This window comes from Aedes albopictus, chromosome 3 (assembly GCF_035046485.1).
Source record: "Aedes albopictus strain Foshan chromosome 3, AalbF5, whole genome shotgun sequence".
NCBI classification, from domain to species: Eukaryota; Metazoa; Arthropoda; class Insecta; order Diptera; family Culicidae; genus Aedes; species Aedes albopictus.
This window is the reverse complement of record NC_085138.1, coordinates 438,486,182-438,508,790: the sequence shown is the minus strand read 5'-3', so window position 1 is coordinate 438,508,790 and position 22,609 is coordinate 438,486,182. Positions and strand designations below refer to the sequence as shown.

Genomic DNA, 22,609 nt, shown 5'->3' with positions numbered 1-22,609 from the left:
ATGCAGTTGACAAATGAGTATCGAGCAGCTGAATATGAATATGCAGGCAAGTTAATGAAAATTGCCGCTCAGCAGCTGATGCAGCTCGTGATTCATTCGCCTTCTCCAAGTCCCGTCTTCCATCTGCACTCCGCCGTAGATGGTACGCGACACCTTTTGTTCGAAAACTCCAAGGGCGCGTTGGTCCTCTGCACATAGGGTCCATGTTTCGTGCCCATAGAGGACGACCGGTCTAATCAGCGTTTTGTAGATATTTAACTTCGTGTTACGGCGAACTTTATTCGATCGTAGAGTTCTGCGGAGTCAAAAGTAAACACGATTTCCTGCATCAATGCGCCTCTGACTTTCTCTGCTGGTGTCGTTGTCGGCGGTCACCAGTGAGCCCAAGTACACGAATTCTTCAACCGCCTCGATTTCATCACCGTCGATATGAATTCGGGGTGGCGGGCGCGGTGATTCCTCCCTGGAGCCCTTTACCATCATGTACTTTGTCTTCGACACATTAATGGCTAATCCGATTCGCCTAGCTTCACTCTTTAGTCGGATGTATGTTTCCGCCATCGTCTCAAATTTGCGAGCTATAATATCAATATCATCAGCGAAACCAAGCAGCTGAACGGACTTCGTGAAAATCGTTCCACTCGTGTTTATCCCCGATCACCTTGTTACACAATCCAACGCAATGTTAAAAAGCAAGCACAAAAGTTAATCACCTTGCCGTAACCCTCTGCGAGATTCGAAGGAACTCGAGAGTGATACTGACTCTCTGATACTCGAACTACGCACATCACTCGATCCATCGTCGCCTTGATCAATCGTATCAGTTTATCCGGGAATCCGTATTCGTGCATAATCTGTCATAGCTGTTCTCGATCGATTGTATCATACGCCGATTTGAAATCGATGAACAAGTGATGTGTGGGCACGTTGTATTCGCGGCGTTTCTGCAACACCTGGCGGATGGCGAACATCTGGTCCGTTGTAGCGCGTTCATCCATGAATCCAGCCTGATATTGCCCCACGAACTCTCTTGCAATCGGTGATAGACGGCGGCATAAAATTTGTGAGAGTATCTTGTAGGCAGCACTCAGTAGTGTGATTATATATAATGTATAATGTACTATTTGGAGTAACTATCGCATATATGTGAGGGGGAAGGACCATTTTCATCACATGTGATGTTTTTGTAAGTTTTTGCAATGTATCTAGTAATGTTGTATAAGAATACAAATTAACTTTTACTTTAGGCATGTAAACGATGTTCTGATGTTTTATTGCATGCGCATTGATGTACGAATAAAATCGCATAAATGTAAAATAAACTCGTTAAAGTGCACATACAAATTCGCAAAAGCCAGAATCGTTTATGTTGACATAATGCGATTTGGTATATCAAATCAATTAAAAAGGAAATGTTTGACTGCTTATTTAGTGCCAAAAGCTGCAGTAATTTGAAGAGCTATCGTTATGGTTACAAAGCCATCGCTTTTGTTTTGTTGTCCTGATAATCAACCATGGGTGCCACTAGCCAGAGAGAGGTAGTGTACGGGTAATCACGCTTCATTGTTTTTAGCTCCACATACAGGGGATGGCCAAAATGTTTGGGATAGGCAACTTTTTTTTCTCTCACAAAAATGTTCAACATGCTGTAACTTTTCATAGAGTGCATCAACAATTCTAAAATTTTTACTGTTTGTTAACCTATTATATGTGCATCATTGGTACAAGTTTGGGGTCGATAGGTTAATCTTTCACGAAGTTAGAATCGTTCTGGTAAAACACTATTTTTTAGACAACTAATTTTGAAATTTTCATATCTCGGAATCAGTGAACCCAATAGAATGAAATTTTAAACGCCAAATTACGTATATAGCCTCCGCTTTTGTACTCATAAGGCACTTTTGCTGCATCTTATGCGATGTTACTGTACCAGATAAAAGTACGTATAACACGATGATGATGAACCTGGACGTGTAAGTGGAATACCGGTAAGTAAAAGAAAATTGGGTTAAGTGCTGTTCCTTTTAATCCCAACTAATCTTTTTGTATCCTGTGATAGATACGTATTTTGACCTCAAGGTCGTCTTCAGTGTCTCGTACTTGCCTTGACACGAGACAGTCGCGTGTCAAGTCAAGTAGTACGAGACACCACTTGCGTGCGCAGCCTTTTCTTTTTTCTCGCTCGTTCATTCTAATGAACGCAAGAAAGAGCGAGATAAAAGAGGGGGCAAAGTGCCCCCTCTATTATCTGTTTCTTTCGCGTGTTTGTTTACGAGAGTGAGTGAGAAAAAAGAAAAAGCTGCGCACGCTAGAGCGAGACACTGAAGACGACCTTGAGATCGAAATACGTATCTGCCACAGGATGCAAAAACAAAAATAGTTGGGATTAAAAAGAACAGTACTTAACCCAATTTTCTTCTACTCACGTATAACATGATCATAAACTTCATTACACGTGCAAATTGGTTGTCTGGGTAATTTTAAATGCACTTCTATCTACTTATCAGCTTTAACCATTTTTATTTTGATCTGAAACGAGTTATCTCATTACCAAAGTGCACTCTGTTGACTCTGACAGTGAGAAGCATCGTGATATGAGTCATCAGCCCAGTAGAGTTTCAAGTGATATAGTTGTTTTTTGGCACTCAGTAAATAAATGCCGCTTAGTACTATAATGGAAATGCCATTAAAAGTCTGATGGGATTTAAGATAGCTGAGTTTTTTGACAATTCAATATCACCTAACAGATGAAGATGATGCTCGCAGAGGCAACGTGATCGCCTACATGGAGTTGTCCTCATTTGTGTTGTATGGATAATGGTTTATTGTTCTGTTTGTTCCGTGGTGGCGTGGGTCAATGAGCGAATGCAAGCCACCTGAGCAGTGATATTTCCCAGCCGTATATCATCGTATTGTGGCAAATTGAAGATGGTTTACCGGCGACGTTAAAGAGGTGCACTCGCATCGTACGCATCCGTACGCCTTAAATGGCACTTCTGCAAGCATCAAACGCCAAAACGGATTGGATCATCGCTTTGTTTAAGTGGGTCATTGAAGCTCGACCTGTGGAAGATGTATCACTGACAAGGCAAGTATGTGTTCCATTAGCACGATTGATTGTATCTGAAATTCAAAAGAACTTTTCACATAGATTAATAGGTTCGTGGAGTAGAATGATGAAGAGAGGTCACGGATAATGTGCTTTTATCTCTCAGTCTCAGGCACTACAATGATGGTTTACCGACAAGTTTGCAAATAACAAGGAAATGTACACCACTGTGACAAACACTTGTTCCGTTTCCATACTACAGCAACTATATTTTGACGATTCAGCTGATGATGAAACACAAAGGCATCTTATCTACCAAATAATCTGAAGCACCAAACCACGCCCGAAAACATCATACTTTTATCCATAACATATAATCAGTAAAACTTCTTGTCATATTAGGTCTTTAACCCTCATTAGAAGGAATTCCAACCCGATGAATGACCCGAAACGCCCAAATCCATAACAATCATGCTCGGACTAATAACTTAATTTGCCATAACAACGTCGAAACCTGCTGACAAAGCCCATTTATCACCGTTTAGCAAATGTTCTCACAATCAAATCACCGCATTGCCACCACGCCAGCAAAGTAGTAGATCTGCCCAAACTGGAGTCGAATGAGCCCCGGCTTCGACGGTCATTAGTACCCTTAAAGCTCTTGCTAATTAACCCACCGCACCGGTTTCCTCAAAAAATCCGAATATTCAATCTCAACCACTGATCGCTTAAGCTCGGAATGGCTACCTGGTTCAATTAAACCACCCAAGACCATGTCGACCTTCGGTTATCGCTCGCTGGCTGTCTGCTGTGGTCGAATAATTATTAAAACAAGAAAACCTCTGACCAGAATCGTTCAGGCAGGATTTTAAGATTTGCTCCAAGATCTCCTGAACATAAAAAAAGAGTTTAATCGAGCAGACAGCTTCCCGCGAATCGAGTCACGTCAACAACCGAACCGTCCAACCCCTCCCCGTTCGTCCGTGACTGCGTTGATAAATGGCCACACCATGCTCGATGATGACGGCTGCCGGTCCGGTAGCAGCTAGTTGCTACAGGCTCATCAGGAATTCTGATGGTTTCCGGTTGATGCTTTGTTTCACAATTTTATGATATTATGTCTACCCATTTGACGGGACTGCGGCTACCGGTCGTCATCAAGAAAGATTCAGATGAAATAGGTTGTTGAAACAGCAATAAGATTGTGGCGAGTTGGTGGGCTGCGACTTCACCCCGTTTGAACGCTTCTTCCAAGTTCATCTGGTCAAGTTTAAAATCGAAAGTATTTAGCATAGACAAACCACCTCTCAAAACGAGTTCATCGTAGATCACCTTTTTTGCGCTCATACATAGATCACTTCGTGGAGCTTCAAATCAACAAACCTGTTCCTCCTCTTGAGTGCAGCACTTGTTTTGAGCCACTCTTGTCAAACACTCAAACACCTATGAATTTCCAATTCAGAGTTGAACTTGACCCAGAAGTTGTCAATCTTGAAAGCGTAACACCCCCTTCACTACTTTTTGTTGGTTTGTACCCACATAATATCCAACGGTAACCAGATTTGATGATTGGCTCCATCAGTATACTGTGGATTGTCCAAATTGGTGTCATACAAAATTGCGTGTCATGTTTTCTAGTCACAAAGCATTAAATCAATTTGTATTCTGCGGTCGCTTTGGCCATAAAACAACACTTTTGGCCATGTTCTAGGAATCGATGAATCTCACACACAAAATAAAACAACTGTTCAATTCGCCTTAATGGTTTATGATAGTCCCACTAGTTTGCTAATTCCCAAGGTAAACGATGCGTCATTCGGCGGCTGTGATTAAAATAAAACTCTTTGGTACGATTTACCATGGTGCTAAGAAAGAAAGAAAGCTTTTGTATAAACGTAATGGTTTTTATTTTTATTTTAGAGACACTACTGCGAAAGTGCAGGAAAGTTTATTTTAAATAGTGATAGAGTGTTTATCAGATCCTTTCGTAAGTTGCTTTCAAGATTCTTGATAAACTCTCGAGGAAACCTTTGATGAAATTTCTAATAACTTTTCTTTGTAGTTGCACTATGCTTTCAAGCGGGTTTCACTTAATTTATTCATGTAAATCCCCTGAAAAAAATAATTTCCGAACGGTTACTTGACTTTTTCCAGTGAAATTGAAATGTAATTTCCTCTCAGTGAAGGAAGGTGTAAGCAACTAAGCAGTCAGTGGATGCGGGGAAAGGCACATCGCGGGGGTGGTGGAGAAGATAGCTGGCGAATTTGTGTTCATGGTGGGGTTTGGAGTCAGTTTGGCTTTTTATTCCGCAAAATGGGAACCTGTTCTGTGGCATAGTTGGTTAATGCGCCGGTCTAGCGACTACAGAGTCGTGGGTTCGAATCCCATCAGAACGCTTTTTTTCTTAACAATTTCATCTCCCAATTTGCCAATTAATCAACATTCTGTGTCTTCTAATTTTCAAGTTTTTCCCAGTAAATATGAAGTACACCTTTTCAGACCAAAATTATTATTTATGAAGCCCTCCTCAATTGAGTGTATCACGATTAGTGTTGGGAGAATAATCTTTTCTTCAACAATAATATCTGAAAACATGTCACGACAAAACCGTAATAACAATAGTTTGTCGATTATTTTTGCTCTCGCATGAAAAATAAGTGCAATCAACGTATTCCAACGATTTCATCAAGTATTTCTGCGCGAGAATTCCTTCAGGGGTATCTTTTATGATTTATTCTGCAGTTACTTCAAGGACTTCTACCAAAATTCCTCTAAGATTTATTTCAGAACTTTTCCAGGGATTGCTTCAGACATTTTGATTAAGGAATACTTATAAGTATACAATAATTCCTCCAGGAACTCTTCCAAGCATTTTTTTGAGATTTTTTTTTTCAAAAATTTCCCAAGGAATCCTTTAATGATTTTTTTTTGAATTTCTTCAAGCATTCCTTCAGGAACACCGCTAAGAATTCCTTCATAAAGTTCTTCAAGGAAACCTTCAGATGAACCTTAACCCGGGATGGCCGCATCGTGTGCTGAGTACACGCACCATGAAAAAAGCACGCTTGTGGTACACAATGTATGCGTGCTGTCACTGAGAGTGGCCGAAGACGCGACTGCTCGAGGGTTAACGAAGATTTCCAAGGATTTTATTAGAGATTGGTCCAAGAAAGAATCTTGCAGGAGCTCCTCATGGAAAATGTTTTTGACGAATTTCTGCAATCATGCTTGGATGAATCCTTGGGAGATTTTCTAAAGGAATTTCGGAGGAATTTCCAAAGGAATCCTTGTAGAAATGCTTGTAGGAATTTTTGCAGGAATTTATAAATGGATTCTTGAGGAATCTTGTAGATGAATACTAAGATGTATTCAGAAAGAATGTTTGGGTTGATTTTAGAGGTATCTTTGATGATATTCTTGAAGAATTACTACAAAAAAACTTCATGAAATCTAACATAAGGAGGAATTTTGTAAGCAAAGAGATTTTTGCAAGATGCCTGGATTTTTTCTCAAAGGAATCAATGGCAGAAACCCCGAAGAATACCTCTTAAATTCTAAGGTGCAAAACAAAACAAAATCTTCAACAGAATTGCTATAGATTTCCTTGGGGGAATTTCTGTAGGGCCCCCTGAGGAGATTTGTAATACAATCCTTTTGGGATGAGTGTTTTCAGCTTTGCAGAATTATCTGAAGGAAAACTTTGAGAAATCCCTGTAGATACATATCTTTGAAACAAAGCTTGAAAAAAAAAACATTTGAGAAAAAGATTAAATCCTTAGTGGAATTCCTTAAAGGCTTGTTGAACGAATTGTGAAAGAGAAATTCTGGAGGAAATCCCTGCAGGCATTAAAGAAATGCTTGAACAAATTCCTAAGAAATTCTTGAAAGGACTCATCATCATTTGAAAAATCATTTGAAGCATTTAAAAGGAACGCATGAAGTAATTAAAAAAAATCTTGATGGAATTCCTAAAGGATTCCTCTAAGAAATTACAGAAGGGATCTTGTGGGAGAGCCCCAATGGAATCGTTTGTTGAAATCTTTGAAAAACTCTTAAAAAAGGGAATTTCTTCAGAAACGCTCGGAGGATATCCGAAGCAATCGCTGGGGCCCTCGTAGGAAATCTTGGAGGAATTGATAAGAAGTCCTTGAAGTAATTCCTAGATGAATCGTCAAAGATATCCAGGAAAGAGTTCGTGGAGTTCCTCACTTGGAACAGATGCTTGTCGCTAGAAAAATGTCTGAAAAGTTTCGTGAAGCAAAACTGGACGAAATTGGTGTTATCGCTAAATCAATCTTTGAAGGTATCAATCCTGATGGAAACCTTGGAAGAATACCTAAAGGAACTATTGAAGGAACTCCAGTAGAATTTCTTGGAGGAATTTCTCTGAAAATTTCTCAAAGAATTCTCACATTTTTAATTCGAATTTCTGAAATATTCATTGAAGGAGTTCCTGAATTCTTGAAAGGCTTATTGAAGAAATTTCTAAAAAATTCTAGCGAAAACACTCAAAAGATCCTTTGGGGGAGTTCCTATAGAATTTCTTGGAGGAATTTATGTGAGAATCTACGAAAAAATCTTGCAGGAGTTATAATAGAAATGCATGAATAAATCCATGCATGAAAGAATTACCGAATTTCTTAAGGAACCCTTGGAAAACCTTCTTAGGAAATCTTCAAAAGAACACCAAGATGGGTGATGAATGCTTGAGCGAAGAAATCTCTGAAAGAGTTATGTGAGGAAATAATTGAGAAATCTTAGGAGAATCTTTGGAAAAATACTTGATTCCGAGGAAAAATCATTAAAGGAATATTTGGAGGATCTCCTGAATGAAACCGTAGAGGAATGTTTAGAGAAATTCTACGAAGACTACTCTTCAGCTGACGGAATTCCGATGTAATTTCTGAGAAGAATATCTGGTTCCGAATTCATTGGAGATTTTTTGTGAAGTAATTCTATCTAATTTTTTTTTTTTATTCTTTGGATGATCTTCAAGATAAATCCTCAAAGATATTATTGATAGAATACATGGTGGACTTTCAGAACAAATATTTCGAGAAATACTTGATGAAGTCTTTGCAATAATCTTTCGAAGTCCTATGGATAACTTTTGAAAACATCCCCGGAGAAAACACTGTAAGAATTCCTGAAGCTGTGCTTAGAGAAACACTGAAAGACATCCCTGCATCAACCACTTATAAGATTCTTGATGGCAAATTATTTTTCTAGAGAGATTTCTCAAAGAAAACGGTGAAGCAATCTTTTAAGGAATTCCTTAAGAATTTATTGGTGGAATTCCAAAATAAATTGGTTAAGAATATTTCGACATAATTCCTAGAAAAATATCCTACGCTCATTGATGGAACTCCGGGATGTATCCTTGCAGAAGCCCCCGAAGAAATTCATAAAGGTATACAGAAAATAAATTTTAACCTTCCGTCAGTCAGTTGGTTACCACCGCCAGCAACACGCTAATGATGAGTACAAAAAGTGAGATTTTTTCAGCGAGTTATACAAAATAAAACAGTGCGATCACTCGAGATTTAAATGTATTCATTTTTTATCTAGTTCGTTTATTTATGGATCAATCGCGTGCAACGCTTTACGGAGCGGAGATTCATTTTGTGTATTCAATTACATACAATGATATTGCTTTCCTATATCAAGGTTAGAACTGGGAGGAGGCCAGGGTACTCGTGACTGCTCGAGGTTAGCAGGTCACATAATTTTTAAAGGCATGGTCAGCATAAGGTTTCAGGGTTTGCTGTAGCATATCCGGGAGGTATTTTGGCTTTTGGCGTCGCCTCTGGTGTTGGCTTGGGCTTGTTAGGGATTCTCATCTGCCGGATGGCCAGGAACATAACACAAAAGGACAAAACACAGAGAAAAAAACACAGGGAGATTAAACTTTTATACAACACATGCGAAGGAAATCATAAATGGACCGCATACATATAGATAAGATCACGGGTTCCCAACACATCTCTTACTGTAACAAAGGGTTGTCTACCTCGGACCTCAAAGGTATATAGCGCTCTGGAGGCGTAATTATCCGGGCATTGCCTAGCGAGTAATGGTTGAACATAAGTCTTGACATCTCACGTATGAAGTCTCGACCTACATCCAAACCGTAATGCCACGCTTGCAAAGAAACATTAGGAATAATAGAATGTAACCACCACCCAGTTGGCCATCTCGCCAATCAAGTTACCAACTTTGAAGAGAACTCTGACGAACTAAATGGAAAAATTCATCGTGTGAAATTCTTCTATCATATATCTCGCCTTCCTGTGTGCCCACCTTTGCGAGAGAGTCCGCCTTATCATTGCCATAAATTGAGCAATGTGAGGGGACCCATACAAAGGTAATCTTGTATGATATTTCGACCAGTGCATACATCTGCTCTCTTATTTTTGTAAGAAAGTAAGATGTATGCTTTACAGATTTCATCGACCGGAGTGCCTCAATAGAACTAAGGCTATCCTAGTAGATGAAGAAATGGTCAGCGGGCATGTTGGAAATCATCCCCAAAGCGAAGTCGATTGCATCCAGCTCAGCAACATAAACAGAACAAGGTTCTTGAATTTTCCTGAAGGCGGTGGAATTTTCATTGAAGACACCGAAGCCAGTGGATCTATTAATTCGAGACCCATCCCGAGCAGAGGAAAAAAACTCAATAATAGCATATTTTGATATGGAGAACAAAAAGTGATATTTGTTTGTTTGAGATAAGAGGTAAAAGTACTGAAAATAATATCTCAAATTTACTCCTGGAACATCATCATCATAGCACATTTAGCTCTTGGTAAGATCTAACCAATAGCAGTGAGCTATTTGATTGATCTTCAAATATCATATTTTGCTATTGGTTAAATGGTTCAAGAACAAATTTTTACTGTTATTTTCAGTACTTCTACCTCTTATCTCAAACAAACCAATATCACATTTTGATCGTCAGTACTTGAACTCTGCCCGGGATCAGTGAAGAATCTCTTACAGGAATTGACATTTTGATACTTTTCGTTAAAAATGCGAGGAATAGTAGATATACACCGAAGTTGATCTGGTATTCCATGAATAACTTGTTTCATGGATAGATCGTATTTAATAGAGGATCTATTACACAGCGCAACATTTTTTTTGTCTTAAGAGCAAACTTATGTGTCTCCGAAGGATTTCGGGCCGCTGAATCCGAATCCGAGCTTAGATTTGCTCCAACACGTCACAATTTTGAGCTATACCTCAATTTATAGGGCAAAATATGCGATTTTGGGCTTTTTTAACTGCAAGCCATTAGGCTTGGAAATATTTTTTTGAGGCAATCAAAAGGTTAATTGGTCAGTTAACATCTAAATTAACGACTCATGCAAAATATTTCGTTTTACCTAATCAAATTTCATAGATTTAAGCATTTTATGTTAGTATGAAAACTTGCATGCAACTTTTGGAGGGTGACTTGTATGGGAAATATCGTACCTAACATAAATCGCTTAAAACTATCAAATTCGATTTGGTAAAACGAAATATTTTGCATGAGTCGTTGATTTAGATGTTAATTGACCAATTAACCTTTTGATTGCTTCAAAAAAATATTTCCTTACTTAATGGTTTGCAGTCAAAAAAGCCCAAAATCGTATATTTTGCCCTATAAATTGAGGTATAGCTCAAAATTGTGACGTGTTAGAGCAAATCTGAGCCCGGATTCGGATTCAGCGGCCCAAAATCCTTCGGAGATACATAAGTTTGCTCTTGAGACAGACAAAAAGTTAAATTTTGTTACGCTGTGTTATTGGTGAAGTGTGCACGAGGAGGGTTATGACCTGGGAGGCTTATGTCTGATGACATGTAGAAGAGATAGATTTTCATGAATTTCGACTGAGTGTTCAGTCTGAGCATCTGCCAGGACATCTAGGTTCGCATTATGCATTGAGTGCATGCAGCCGAGGGCAATACGCAAACAACGGTATTGAATTCGTTCCAATTTTATTAGGTAGCAGTTTGCTGCTGAGTGAAACAGAAAGAGCCATACTCGAGAACAGAGAGAATAGTCGTTTTGTAAAGTTTTATTAGGTCTTCCGGGTGAGCACCCCACCATGTTCCGGTAAGTGTGCGTAGAAAATTGATCCTTTGTTGACATTTTTGCATAAATGTATACATTTATCATTGTAAAATATGTACATCGGCAGTTTTAACCTTCCAGGACGCGCGCCATCATGCAGCCGAAACTGCACCGCGCTCGCGTTGTATACGACGAACGAGGTTTTTTGGCAGTGTTGTTCTTTTTACAACAGCGCGCGTCCTGAAGGGTTAATAGGGACCCACAAACTTGGTTTCGCACCGGGTCCTAAATTCCTAGCTACACCACTGAGTGTGCAAACGTCAAACAGGAGAAAAACCCATGCGAGCGCGAGATTTACGAACTACAGAATATTTGAACTTATCGTTAAAAAGGTGAACAATGGAAAGTAAGCAGAGTGAGATGTCTGTTTGTAATTGAACCATCTATATGGGTGTATGCGTTCTATTTCGTTCAGAAGAATTGAATTTGATATTAAGTAGATTTTTTCAGTTATTTTGACAAGGACAAAGATTGATATCATGTCACTTTCAGTATATGTATTAAAAGCACACCGGGATTGACATCAAAATTCTTCGGTTCAAACATGATTCAGATATTCACGTCTACCCAAGTCGGCAATAAATGTGGGTGTGGTAAAAAAGCATAACATGAGAGGCTAATAGGGACGTAAATCCAGTAGAAGAAACTATCTGATTTTCGAAAAATTATCGAGCTTTCGTTTCGGAGCAGCCAAAATTTCCACAGCAAAAGCAGCAATTTGCCAAAATTTCACTCATTCGATATGAATGCAAACATGCAGGCAGCCAAACTGAAACACAATGCTCTTTGAACCACATCGAAGACACGACAACTGACTCGGAAACAACCGTTTTCCTCATTTCAATTTTAATCGAAAAACTCAATCAATAAGAGAACCGCTTTTTCCGCTTTCCCCATTGACCGGTGTAGTTTACTGTTGTTATTATTGTTGTAGAAAACATGCATACAGCACATCACAGTACATACAATCATTCAATCGACCCGGTGGCGGCGGTGCGGTGCGGCAGTTGTGTGGTGATCGACTCTACCCCGGCGATGCCAGGAACGCACACAATTCGACCCACTCGCTACGACGACGACGACGACGGGGAGACGTGAAAATTGAAAAATTTCTACTGTTGTTTGCCAAAGTGGGCCCGCACCCCACTCACTGCAGGCTGGCGGCTGGTTGGCCAGGCCACTCGATGCACTCTGTCGTCGTCGTGGTCTGCTGTGCTGTTGGTGGGTTCAACTTCAGCTTCCTGCGAAACGCCAGCAACCGTGCCCGAAAGCTAACGGAAACAACCCCACGTATAGATAGAGATAGCTAATTAATATTTTGTTTTATACTTCACGCCGTGCATCGGGGACCAGCCAGCAGCTCGACTGGGACCCGTATTGTACACAAGAATACGTCGGTGACTTTATGGCAGAATAGGCATAAGGTACCTACTACTATTACGGTTTTATTTCGCGTTCGTTGTCTTATCGTGTACGCAGTGAACCATATTGACGTGTAAACAAGTATGTTTGGATGTTGCAATGAAATAAGCACATTTTCAGCCATCTCAATCTGCTTGAGTTTTTCTACTCCCATATTTAATATGTAAACTTAGGGTGGTAACAGGAAAAGGCATGGCTTGGAAAAAAAAAGCAAAACGTTAGTCGGATACATAATGGTAAAATTGTTAACAAAAAAAACCTGGGTCACCCTGTACATCAACAGTTAGAATGTACCAGCACATCTTGGTTGCACAATATATCCCTTTCGTGACGATCCAGCACAATTGTGCTGTTGAGCAATAAAAATTTTGCGTATTTTTTTTTCAACTGTTTAGGCTTTGGTTTACCTGATGTAAATTGTTTTTATATATTGAGCCATTACATACACTTGCATGTGTGCAAATAAACTTTTGTTTTTGTTGTATGACGAATTTCGCCCCAAATCGTATTCGGAGTTGGCAGCACCCTCTCAGATTACAATGAAACTTTCTGGGTATGTACACCAAAACTAGATAAGCCACTTTGCATACTTAGTTTCTTCAAAATTTATCTGGACTGACTTTTGAAAAGGGCTAAACTTTTTTTTATGGATTTTTTAAAAATGTTTTTAATCAAAAAATGACTACTCCTACAAAAAAGTGTTGTATGGGTGATTATCACAAAATAAGTCAAATTTTAAGAAAAAAATACTGAAAAAATCCAAAATGAGCCCTACACTGAAAAAAATAATTTCTAAAAATTCAAAGTTGATTTAAAAAAAAACACCATTTTTGATTTTGATGAAATTTTGTCTCAAGACAGGTAATTATGTTCCCTACCAACCGTCCATACATCACAAGATAGGCACTTTTAAGGAAAAAAAGTTTTTCTAACAAAAACTTTTTCATGTCCAAATTATTATTTTTTCAGTGTCTTTTTTTAAAAACAAACTAAACCAGTGAAGGTTATCTAGTAATCTCAAAATGCAATTAAACTTATTGTGTCATATGCGACAATGCAATGCACCCATATTCACGCAGCAGCACTCTAGAAGTACGAAACAATATACAATTAGAACACGCATTTCATACGTGCTGCTGTAATTTCTACCCAAACGTTTCTACCCCATGTTCTTACCTAATATTAGGTAAGGCTATTTATTAGATTCGAACTACCTAATCGAAAACAAAAACAAATCAAGAGTTGTACCTAAAGCAAATATGAACAAAACAAGAAAATGAATCGGTATCATTCAACGTGTTACTTCTCTTTGGTTATTAAAGGCAGTTCTGAAAAGTAATGGATCAATCGTATAAATCAAAATTCAACAAATTCAAGTGCAGTGCAAAAATAAACAATCCAAAGTGCAACCGTCATAATCTACGGGGCATGTCATTAAGATTGATAGATAAGATTCATTCCATGGGATATACACATGAAATCGACGAATCGATGAGTATTTGTGAGTCATGTCGTGGATTGATAAGTCACAACAGAAGCCCGAATACGAAAAAACGCCGATCGGATGGAAACGACGAAACTATGCAACCATCATTTAGTGGGCAGCAACATCATGATGTTCCAGAACCAGAACCGTCAACGAGTGGTCAACAAATCGAACATGAGCTGGGTAAGTAAGCCTTCAACGTGTTAGCTTCTTTTATATAACTCATTTTGCAGCTCGTTGAAAAACTACATTTTTCAGTATTCTTCATATTTATCCAACCCGGCAAGCCTCGTTGGATAAATGTACTACTTGTGCGAAAAAAAAAATCATTTTTGCAACTCGTTGCATAAATAACTATCATTAACTTTCCACTGCATTCATTATTATATTGTTAACCTTAACTTTTATCTTACAGATATGGTACCATCTATTCCATCATTGGAGTCAATTCCGTCAACAGATCAACTACAGGGTCCCCATAATATTGAGAAGTTTAATACCATTGCTGAAACATTGAGTTTATAGCCAATCTCATCTAGAAACATGAGAAGTATGGAATATCGCATAAACAAATCATTGCAGATTACGAAAGCAGTTCGAAAAAATATCTTCGGAATAGATTCAACAGATGTTGGCAAAGTGGAGGCGTATGACGAGATAATTATGCAGTTAAAGGATAAGTTCAATCACCCTACAACTGACAGAAGCGAACAGATTAAAATACTATCTGTACTTCCTAAGTCTTGGTCGGTAAATAAAATCACAAGAGAGTTTAACGCACCAATGTATATGGCGAGGCAGGTGAAGGATCTTGTTTATGAACAGGGTATTCTTTGTACCACCGAAAAAAGAAGGGGGCATGGTATTGATGACGATACAAAACAAATAGTAAGAGAATTTTTTGATGATAATGATATCAGCAGGCCAATGCCAGGAACAAATGATTTTGTTTCTGAGGTTCGAAATGGAAAAAAACAACAAGTTCAAAAACGACTGTTGATGATGTCGCTCAAAGAGGCTTATATGATTTTTGTAGATATGTACAAAACTGTGAATATTGGTTTCGCAGTATTTACACAGTTGCGACCAAAGCATTGTATTTTACTTGATTCTACTGGTATACATAATGTATGCATATGTACTATTCATGAAAATGTAAATTTAATGTTCAACAGTATAAGAATTGTGTCACAAGATGAAATAATACAAAAAATGCTTTGCGATATTTCCACCAGAACAGATAATTGCTTTTTCCGTGCTTGTGAAAAGTGTGCTTGTAATGAACACATTGAAGAGGAACTTACATTGATATTAGAATCAAATGACAAAGAAGAGATTATATTTCAGCAGTGGTTGAATACTGATCGCTGTAATTTAGAAACGATTATTAAACCTGTTGATGAATTTGTTCCGTATCTTGTTGATAAAATTGACAAACTTATAACACACGACTTTATTCATAAACAACAATCATCATTTCTCAGAAATAAAAAAGATACATTAAAGGATGATGAAATTCTTGCGATTTGTGATTTCTCTGAAAACTATTCATTCATAATTCAAAACGCTTGCGGTCCAGTTGTTCATCTCAAAAATGATAGATTTTATGAAACAATTAACGAACTTTTCTAAAATTTATTTTATGTCTGATGGGGCAGCATCACAATACAAAAATAAGAAGAACTTTGCTAGTCTATGTAGATTCCAGTCAAAGCATGCATTAAGAGCAGAATGGCATTTTTTTGCAACGTCCCACGGTAAAGGTCCATGTGATGCTATTGGTGGCACTCTCAAGCGAATGGCAAAGAGAGCAAGTCTTGCTCGAGATTATGGAAATACCATAACAACTCCACGAGAGTTATATAACTGGGCAGTTGTACAGACAGATAAAAATATAACTAAATTAAATTTCTGTTACGTATCCACTGAACAGTACATTAAAATGTCAGAAGATCTCGAAGAAATATATAATAACACCAAAACAATACCAGGCACTCAGAAATTCCATAGTTTTTTGCCTATTCCTGGCGACAAAGTAAAGGCAAACAGGTATTCTAATTCAGAAGATGAACCAAAAATATTTAGTATGATCGGAAAAAAATAGAAAAGAACATGTTTGAAATTGGCTCTAAGACACATATATATATATATATATATTTGAAAAAATCATAATTATAAATAATTGTATATTTAAAAGTGCACTTCAATACATATTGCGATCAAACATTACATTTCCTTAGAAAATACATTTGTAATATTTTGAAGTTTTTTATGTATAGGAAAACCCTTCCAAATGATTGAATAAATAACACAAAATCTCCTAGAAAATTGAGTTTCATTGGATTCTGGGATTGTAATGGCCTTCACTGGTTTTATTGTTGATAACAAAATACACTGAAAAAAAAAATCATTCGAACAAGAAAAAGTTTTTGTTAGAAAAACTTTTTTTCCTTAAAAGTGCCCATCTTGTGATGTATGGACGGTTGGTAGGGAACATAATTACCTGTCTTGAGACAAAATTTCATCAAAATCAAAAATGGTGTTTTTTTTTTAAATCAACTTTGAATTTTTAGAAATGATTTTTTTCAGTGTAGGGCTCATTTTGGATTTTTTCAGGATTTTTTTCTTAAAATTTGACTTATTTTGTGATAATCACCCATACAACACTTTTTTGTAGGAGTAGTCATTTTTTGATTAAAAACATTTTTAAAAAATCCATAAAAAAAGTTTAGCCCTTTTCAAAAGTCAGTCGAGAAAAAAAATTAGAAAAATGATGATGATGATGATAATAAAAGTGTACCCACCATTAGCGCAATGATTACCTATGGCTGCAGAATCATTCCGGAAGAGAATTATCTACCTGATGGTTCGTTGTAGCAGGGAGAGTTAAAATCGCTGAATCCTTTCGGTAGTCAACAAAAGCTGCTATCTCATGACAAAAGTCATGGCAGAAATGTCCCATATTAAGGCACGTTAGCCTCTGGAGCCGGCCTTCTGGTGGCAAAAGTCTTGCTACTCCACGAATTTAAGTCCGGTCATCAGTTCATTCATACATTATAGGCTACCCTTCCGTGTGTTTAACCCAGCAGTATAATGTATTTAGTCTAGTTGGTTCGAAATATTCATTAAAAAGCTAATAATAAAGTTGTTTGAATTGAAGCGGGCTCACCAAGTTTAGGCTCCTGTCATCTATCGAAATCTTCTTCTTCTTGTTTATCTTCTTCTTCTTCTCTCTCTTCTTCTTTATGGCTCTACGTCTCCACTGGGACTTGGCCTGCCTAGCTTCAACATAGTGTTCCTTGAGCACTTCCACAGTAATTAATTGAAAAATAAGTCAGTATCGATACCGATATCATAACTACCAAAGTCCGCGACCAGGAATCTACGAGGAAGAACTTTTGCTTTCACACACGGAAGATCGGCCAGTGGCCAGCGGAATCGGGGACAAAAATTGGTGAACAAAACGCAAAAAAAAAAACAAGCGATTAAAAAGCGTATCCATCTACGATTTTACGGCAACGCATAAAGCCTGTATCCGCAATAATCGGGACACATCGGCTGTAGCTCTGTAATCAATCGGTAAAATTGGCCAAATGATTGACTGAGAACTCTTTAGTGTATGTTTATTATTTGTGCCAAATTTCATAAAAATCGATGCACCACTTTTAACTGTGGATGAAAAACAAACAGACGTAGTTTTAGTCATTTTGTACAATCATGACCAATTTTCAATCGCATAATAGATGGTTCTTTAACGCTAAATTTCGAAGTTCTGTGATGATAATCATGAAATTTCGTTGGCAGTTATGATATTTATAGAGACACTTTCTTGCAAAATTTCATCAACTTTGATCAATTGGTTTGAAACCTACTGGTGTTGATAGGGGTGAGTGTTAGTGAAATTTTTTCGTATTTTTCATGTGCGATGTTTGTCTATTCATAACTTTTGAATTTCTTTGCCAATTTTCATGATTTTTTTACAAAAGGTGGTTGATTATGTGTATATTATGCCTATAAAATTTGATAATTATTGGTCTAGTACTTTCAATAGTACAATCGAAACAATAAAGGGTTCTGACTTATTGTTGTCTGAGGGGATAAAATCACGTTCAGTCTCAATACATGTTTCGACTATAAAATTACTGATAGTGCATCGATTTTTCTGAAATTTTGCCTATGCAACAAATGTAGATTGAGAGGTTTGTGTTCAAAGCTTCAGGCATTTCCTTTTCCAAATTCAATAGTTACAGCGCTGACAAGCAAAACTAGAGGCTCCACAAAATTCAATGGCGCACATTCTACTCTTCCATTGCTACAACAAAAAGTACTGCACCGATTCACATGAAATTTTGTAGGTAAAATAAACACATCTTAAGATGTTATTAGGCCAAATTTGAGCAATTTTAATGTATCTAGTGCAGAGTTACAGCTGTATTTCTGTGTCCCGATTATTGCGAATACAGGCTTTACTGCGCTGGACAGTAATTTCTGGGAATTCTCCAAAAACTCTTCTTGAAAATTGTGTTTCTTGTGAGAATCTTTCAGATGATCTTTTTGCTATTTTTCAGATATTTTTTCCTATAAATTCTCCAGTATTTCCTTGTGAGGATCATCCATGATTTCTTACTACAATTCTTTTGCGAGTTTATTCTGAGGATTCTTATGGTCGTCTTCAGTGTCTTGTGACTTGATTCAAAGCAGAATTGCCTGTCGATGTTTTTTATTTCAATTGTCTACATATGAAAGTAATACGATAAGTTGAATGAAGTGGAAACAACAGCCTTCTATTGTATAATGAAATTAGGTTTTCCATCAACTTTTTCATCATATTTTAACGATCACCTTCGTGAATGAGTGGTCAAAGATAATTTTTTGAGATCAAACCCTCATTTAAAACAATCCGTACACTGCATCAACCAACCAATCAATCTAAATTTTGCCTATTCATTCATTCGATCTCGACGCAAGGTCTCTAATAATAATGGGATTACCATATGTCAACCACCACTTGCCGCCACTCGGCGAAGCAGTAGCAATGCGTCTGTCACTCGCAACAAACTTACAGAAGTCAGAAAAAAAAACTCGCCATCCAACGCAGCCAAACAGAGAGGAAAAAGGAAATTACTAAATATCGACACTTCCTGCGTCGTGCAGCCAACCAACCAGCCATCAGTTGGCGATGGAGCATTGTGATTCGGGGCTGCGCTGTTACCTTGGAAAGGCACGTACCTCCTTCATCGCGTCTGAACGTACCCACCTACTCCCTCACGATTTGAAACGCGCCCAAAACTATGTGGCTTCGCCGATCGCACACGCCGCGTGCTGTAGCCACCCAAAGCCAAAGGATTGACACATAAAAATGCCAACCCCATCATAACACGGCACCTTCTGCACTGCAGCCTGCCAGCAGCGTTCCTCTCTACTGCCCCCGCAAATTACGTGCTGGACCAAGATTCACGCGAACACACGCTGTAAAAGAGTTGTTCCAAGGATTGGCATTAGAGTGGTCAAAAATTGGTAAGTTTCTTAATCTGAAACATTACCTTCTGGAATTATTGGTTTATTGGGCAGTAAACTCTCCAAAAAAAATGCGGAAAGTGTTGATGGCAAGAGTTTGACGTTTGTCGAATAAACGGTTTTAAAATAATTTAGTTGTACACGCTTCAACAATTTTATCTTATTGGGTTAGCAGACAGTATAAAACTGCTTGTCCGAACATCATGTAGACGTACATAATTGTAACGACATAAATTTAAAAAAAATCCTTAGGGTCCGGGTCCGTATTGCCTAAATAGTTTTGTAGGCTTTTATTAATGTGTAATTTAACTTTCTTGCTAAATCTACACTCAGACAAAGCAGTGAACGCGCAGGTATTCAGCAAGACCTTGCAGAGGTACAATTCCAGGACGGTCACAGTCCTTTTTATAATGGAGCACGACCTCCTGTCTGCCACACGATATACGAATGCAAAAATAATCAATTGCAAACAATGATTTTGGTAAATACTTGTGGAAGTTCTCAAAACACCAAGCTGAGAGGCAGGCTTTGTCCCAATGTGGATCGAGTAGAAACAGAAAAAGAAGTAGAAGAGCAACTATGAAAATCCACACCAGCTTGGGCCACTCTAGTTAAAACACACGCGCTGAGGTTGGAAAAGATTCAACAGAAATAAAAAAGTTGAGAGCAAGCTTTCGCAAGAACGTGGCGAGACGCATGTGCTGGATTTGTCGATGATCGTCGCGACAATCTAAAAGAGGAGATGGGAGTTTTTTTTTCTGCTACGGGGATCCTCCCCATTCAGCGTGTGACTGACTGAGGACGGCGAGTGTGGCGCGATGATGGCGATGACAATCAATCAATTTGCTTTTGATTCGTAACGCCAGCTGCATACCCAAATGGATGTGTCGTTCTCGCCATTACCTAGCAAGTCGTTAGCTCACGGGAAGCTGTTGCATGCCGCCCAGCCCAACTCGGGAACAACCGCTTGAGTTGGGTTGTTGGTAGAAATCCAAGTGTTTGCATTGCCTGGAAAGCGTCGATGACTATCTTCGCGGTATTGTTCCTGTTAAAGTAGAACGTCGCGTCGTTTTGCACACGATAATTATTAAGTCACCGGTTTGGAGCTCTGTGGTTACGGCAATAAACCTTATCAAAGAGCCCTTGATAATCAAAATCGCTGACCAGTGAGAAACCTGGATTCATTCAAGGCACCATCATATTGTAATCACATCACGATTTTTGTTGCGCCGAGTTGCGCAAAACACACAACAATTTCCCATGTTGCACACAACATCTCCACCGGGGAGTGTGGTGCGTCACAACTCAGATACCGTTCGCTGCGTGGAAGCGACGTGAGAGAATGCTTTTTGAATAAGGTACACTCGAAATTCTGTTCAAGAGAATGCGACGTGAGGTGAACTTGATGTCATCGGAACATAAGAACACAATGTTGAATGACACATACATTCATAGTATGTTTTTGTTGTTAAGTCTTAAGTCTTAAGTCATTTCCACACATAAGGCAATATAATCCACAATGCCATGAAACAAGTATTGATACTCACAGCTCACAGCTAGACTCGCAAATCGTTGGGTACACCCTTAAATGAAACAACACAGCGCACGAGTAACTTTCACGCAGCGAGCAAAAAGACAAAGGATTTTTCACCCATATCTGTGTACGACTGGATCAACGCAAAAAATGTGCTGATCCGGTGTTACACAAATCTGCGTGAAAATTCTTTTGTCTTTTCGGTCGCTGCGTGAAAGTTACTCGTTGCTCTGTGTACATCGAGTTCTGCGTGTAGCTTCAGTTGAGTTCCATGCAGATGCACAGCTTCGCCACCGTTTCAAATGTTACAGCAATAAACTATTGAAATCACTAGTCAAAGCACTGAACAACTGTCAAAGATCACATTGAACATATTTTTGAAAAAAAAAAATCAAGAATTTATATAAGACTCAACTAAACCTGCTGAGAGTGACAACTGGGAAATGCACTCATAGTGCCCGGCTATCTTGTCTTCGAGTAGCTGGATATTGTACGGAGTCAAAAATACCTGCCTGACAACAGAACTGTTGAAAACCCTGCATATCTGGTATTTTACCGTCAACAGCTGACCCGGTCTCATATGCCAAGGTGGGCACACTACAGATTTAACATATGTTAAGCCTGACGATCAACCTTCGGACCCTTGTTAAATTTCTAAGAAAATTCATTGACGTCTCTGTATACATATCAAAGGAAATTAAAAGATTCACCGACTAGGAAGTCTGCGCACGGTATTCTTCGACTAGGTGGCAGCAATATATCGGGTCATTGCTCGTGATATCGCTCTTCTATGGACTCAGTCATCGATAAGGGGTGATGTCTCAAGTCTCTGTCAACCAAGAAAATGCGGCTCAAACAGTATCTATTCTGACATTCAACGGAACTGAATATGATGTTCTGTATGGCGTCAGCTATACTCTGCGCGATATGGATAGTTCAAACCCGCTAACTACCAAAAAAAAAACAAAATAGTGCACACGGGTTGGTTCAACGGCAACAAACCATAAGACAACCAATAGGACAGATCGGTGAAGTACTAGATTTGTAGTAATGAGCTGAATTCAAGTATGATGAGAAGGTCAATTCTCCGTTCCTGCAATGGAATGTTGCAATAAGCGTGGGTATTATGATTCATTGCCTAATTTGATGCTGTTTGAGCTAAACTTTGGGCAACAGTCATTGGCGAAACTAGAGATTTTTACCAGGGGGTGCACTACGAACAAAATACAGTTGACTCTCTACATCTCGATATTGAAGGGACCATCGAGATAGGGAGAGATGGAACGCAAGAACCAATTTGTAATGCACACTAGATTGAAAAACCGTCCGTAACTAGGAAAAACCGTCAACAAACAGATGTCACTTCACCTTCCCAGAATGTTTTGCACCTAAGAAACGAGATCTAGCAACCTGTAAAAACGGGCATATCGACATATGGAGAGAAAATCTCGAACAAAAACGAACGAGATCGCATCGAGATA

General features: G+C 38.5%; 2 protein-coding genes across 2 annotated transcripts in view; one reads left to right on the top strand and one right to left on the bottom strand.

The window, feature by feature from the left end:
- Positions 1-22,609, bottom strand: part of LOC109425976 (ras association domain-containing protein 10) — a 159,250-nt gene that overhangs the window by 67,100 nt on the left and 69,541 nt on the right. The window lies entirely within an intron of this gene.
- Positions 2,212-19,671, top strand: LOC134289886 (uncharacterized). Its single transcript, XM_062856582.1, has 2 exons — positions 2,212-14,260; positions 14,493-19,671. Exon 2 carries the CDS (start codon positions 14,621-14,623, stop codon positions 15,707-15,709), a length of 1,089 nt encoding a protein of 362 aa, XP_062712566.1. The 5' UTR covers positions 2,212-14,260; positions 14,493-14,620; the 3' UTR covers positions 15,710-19,671.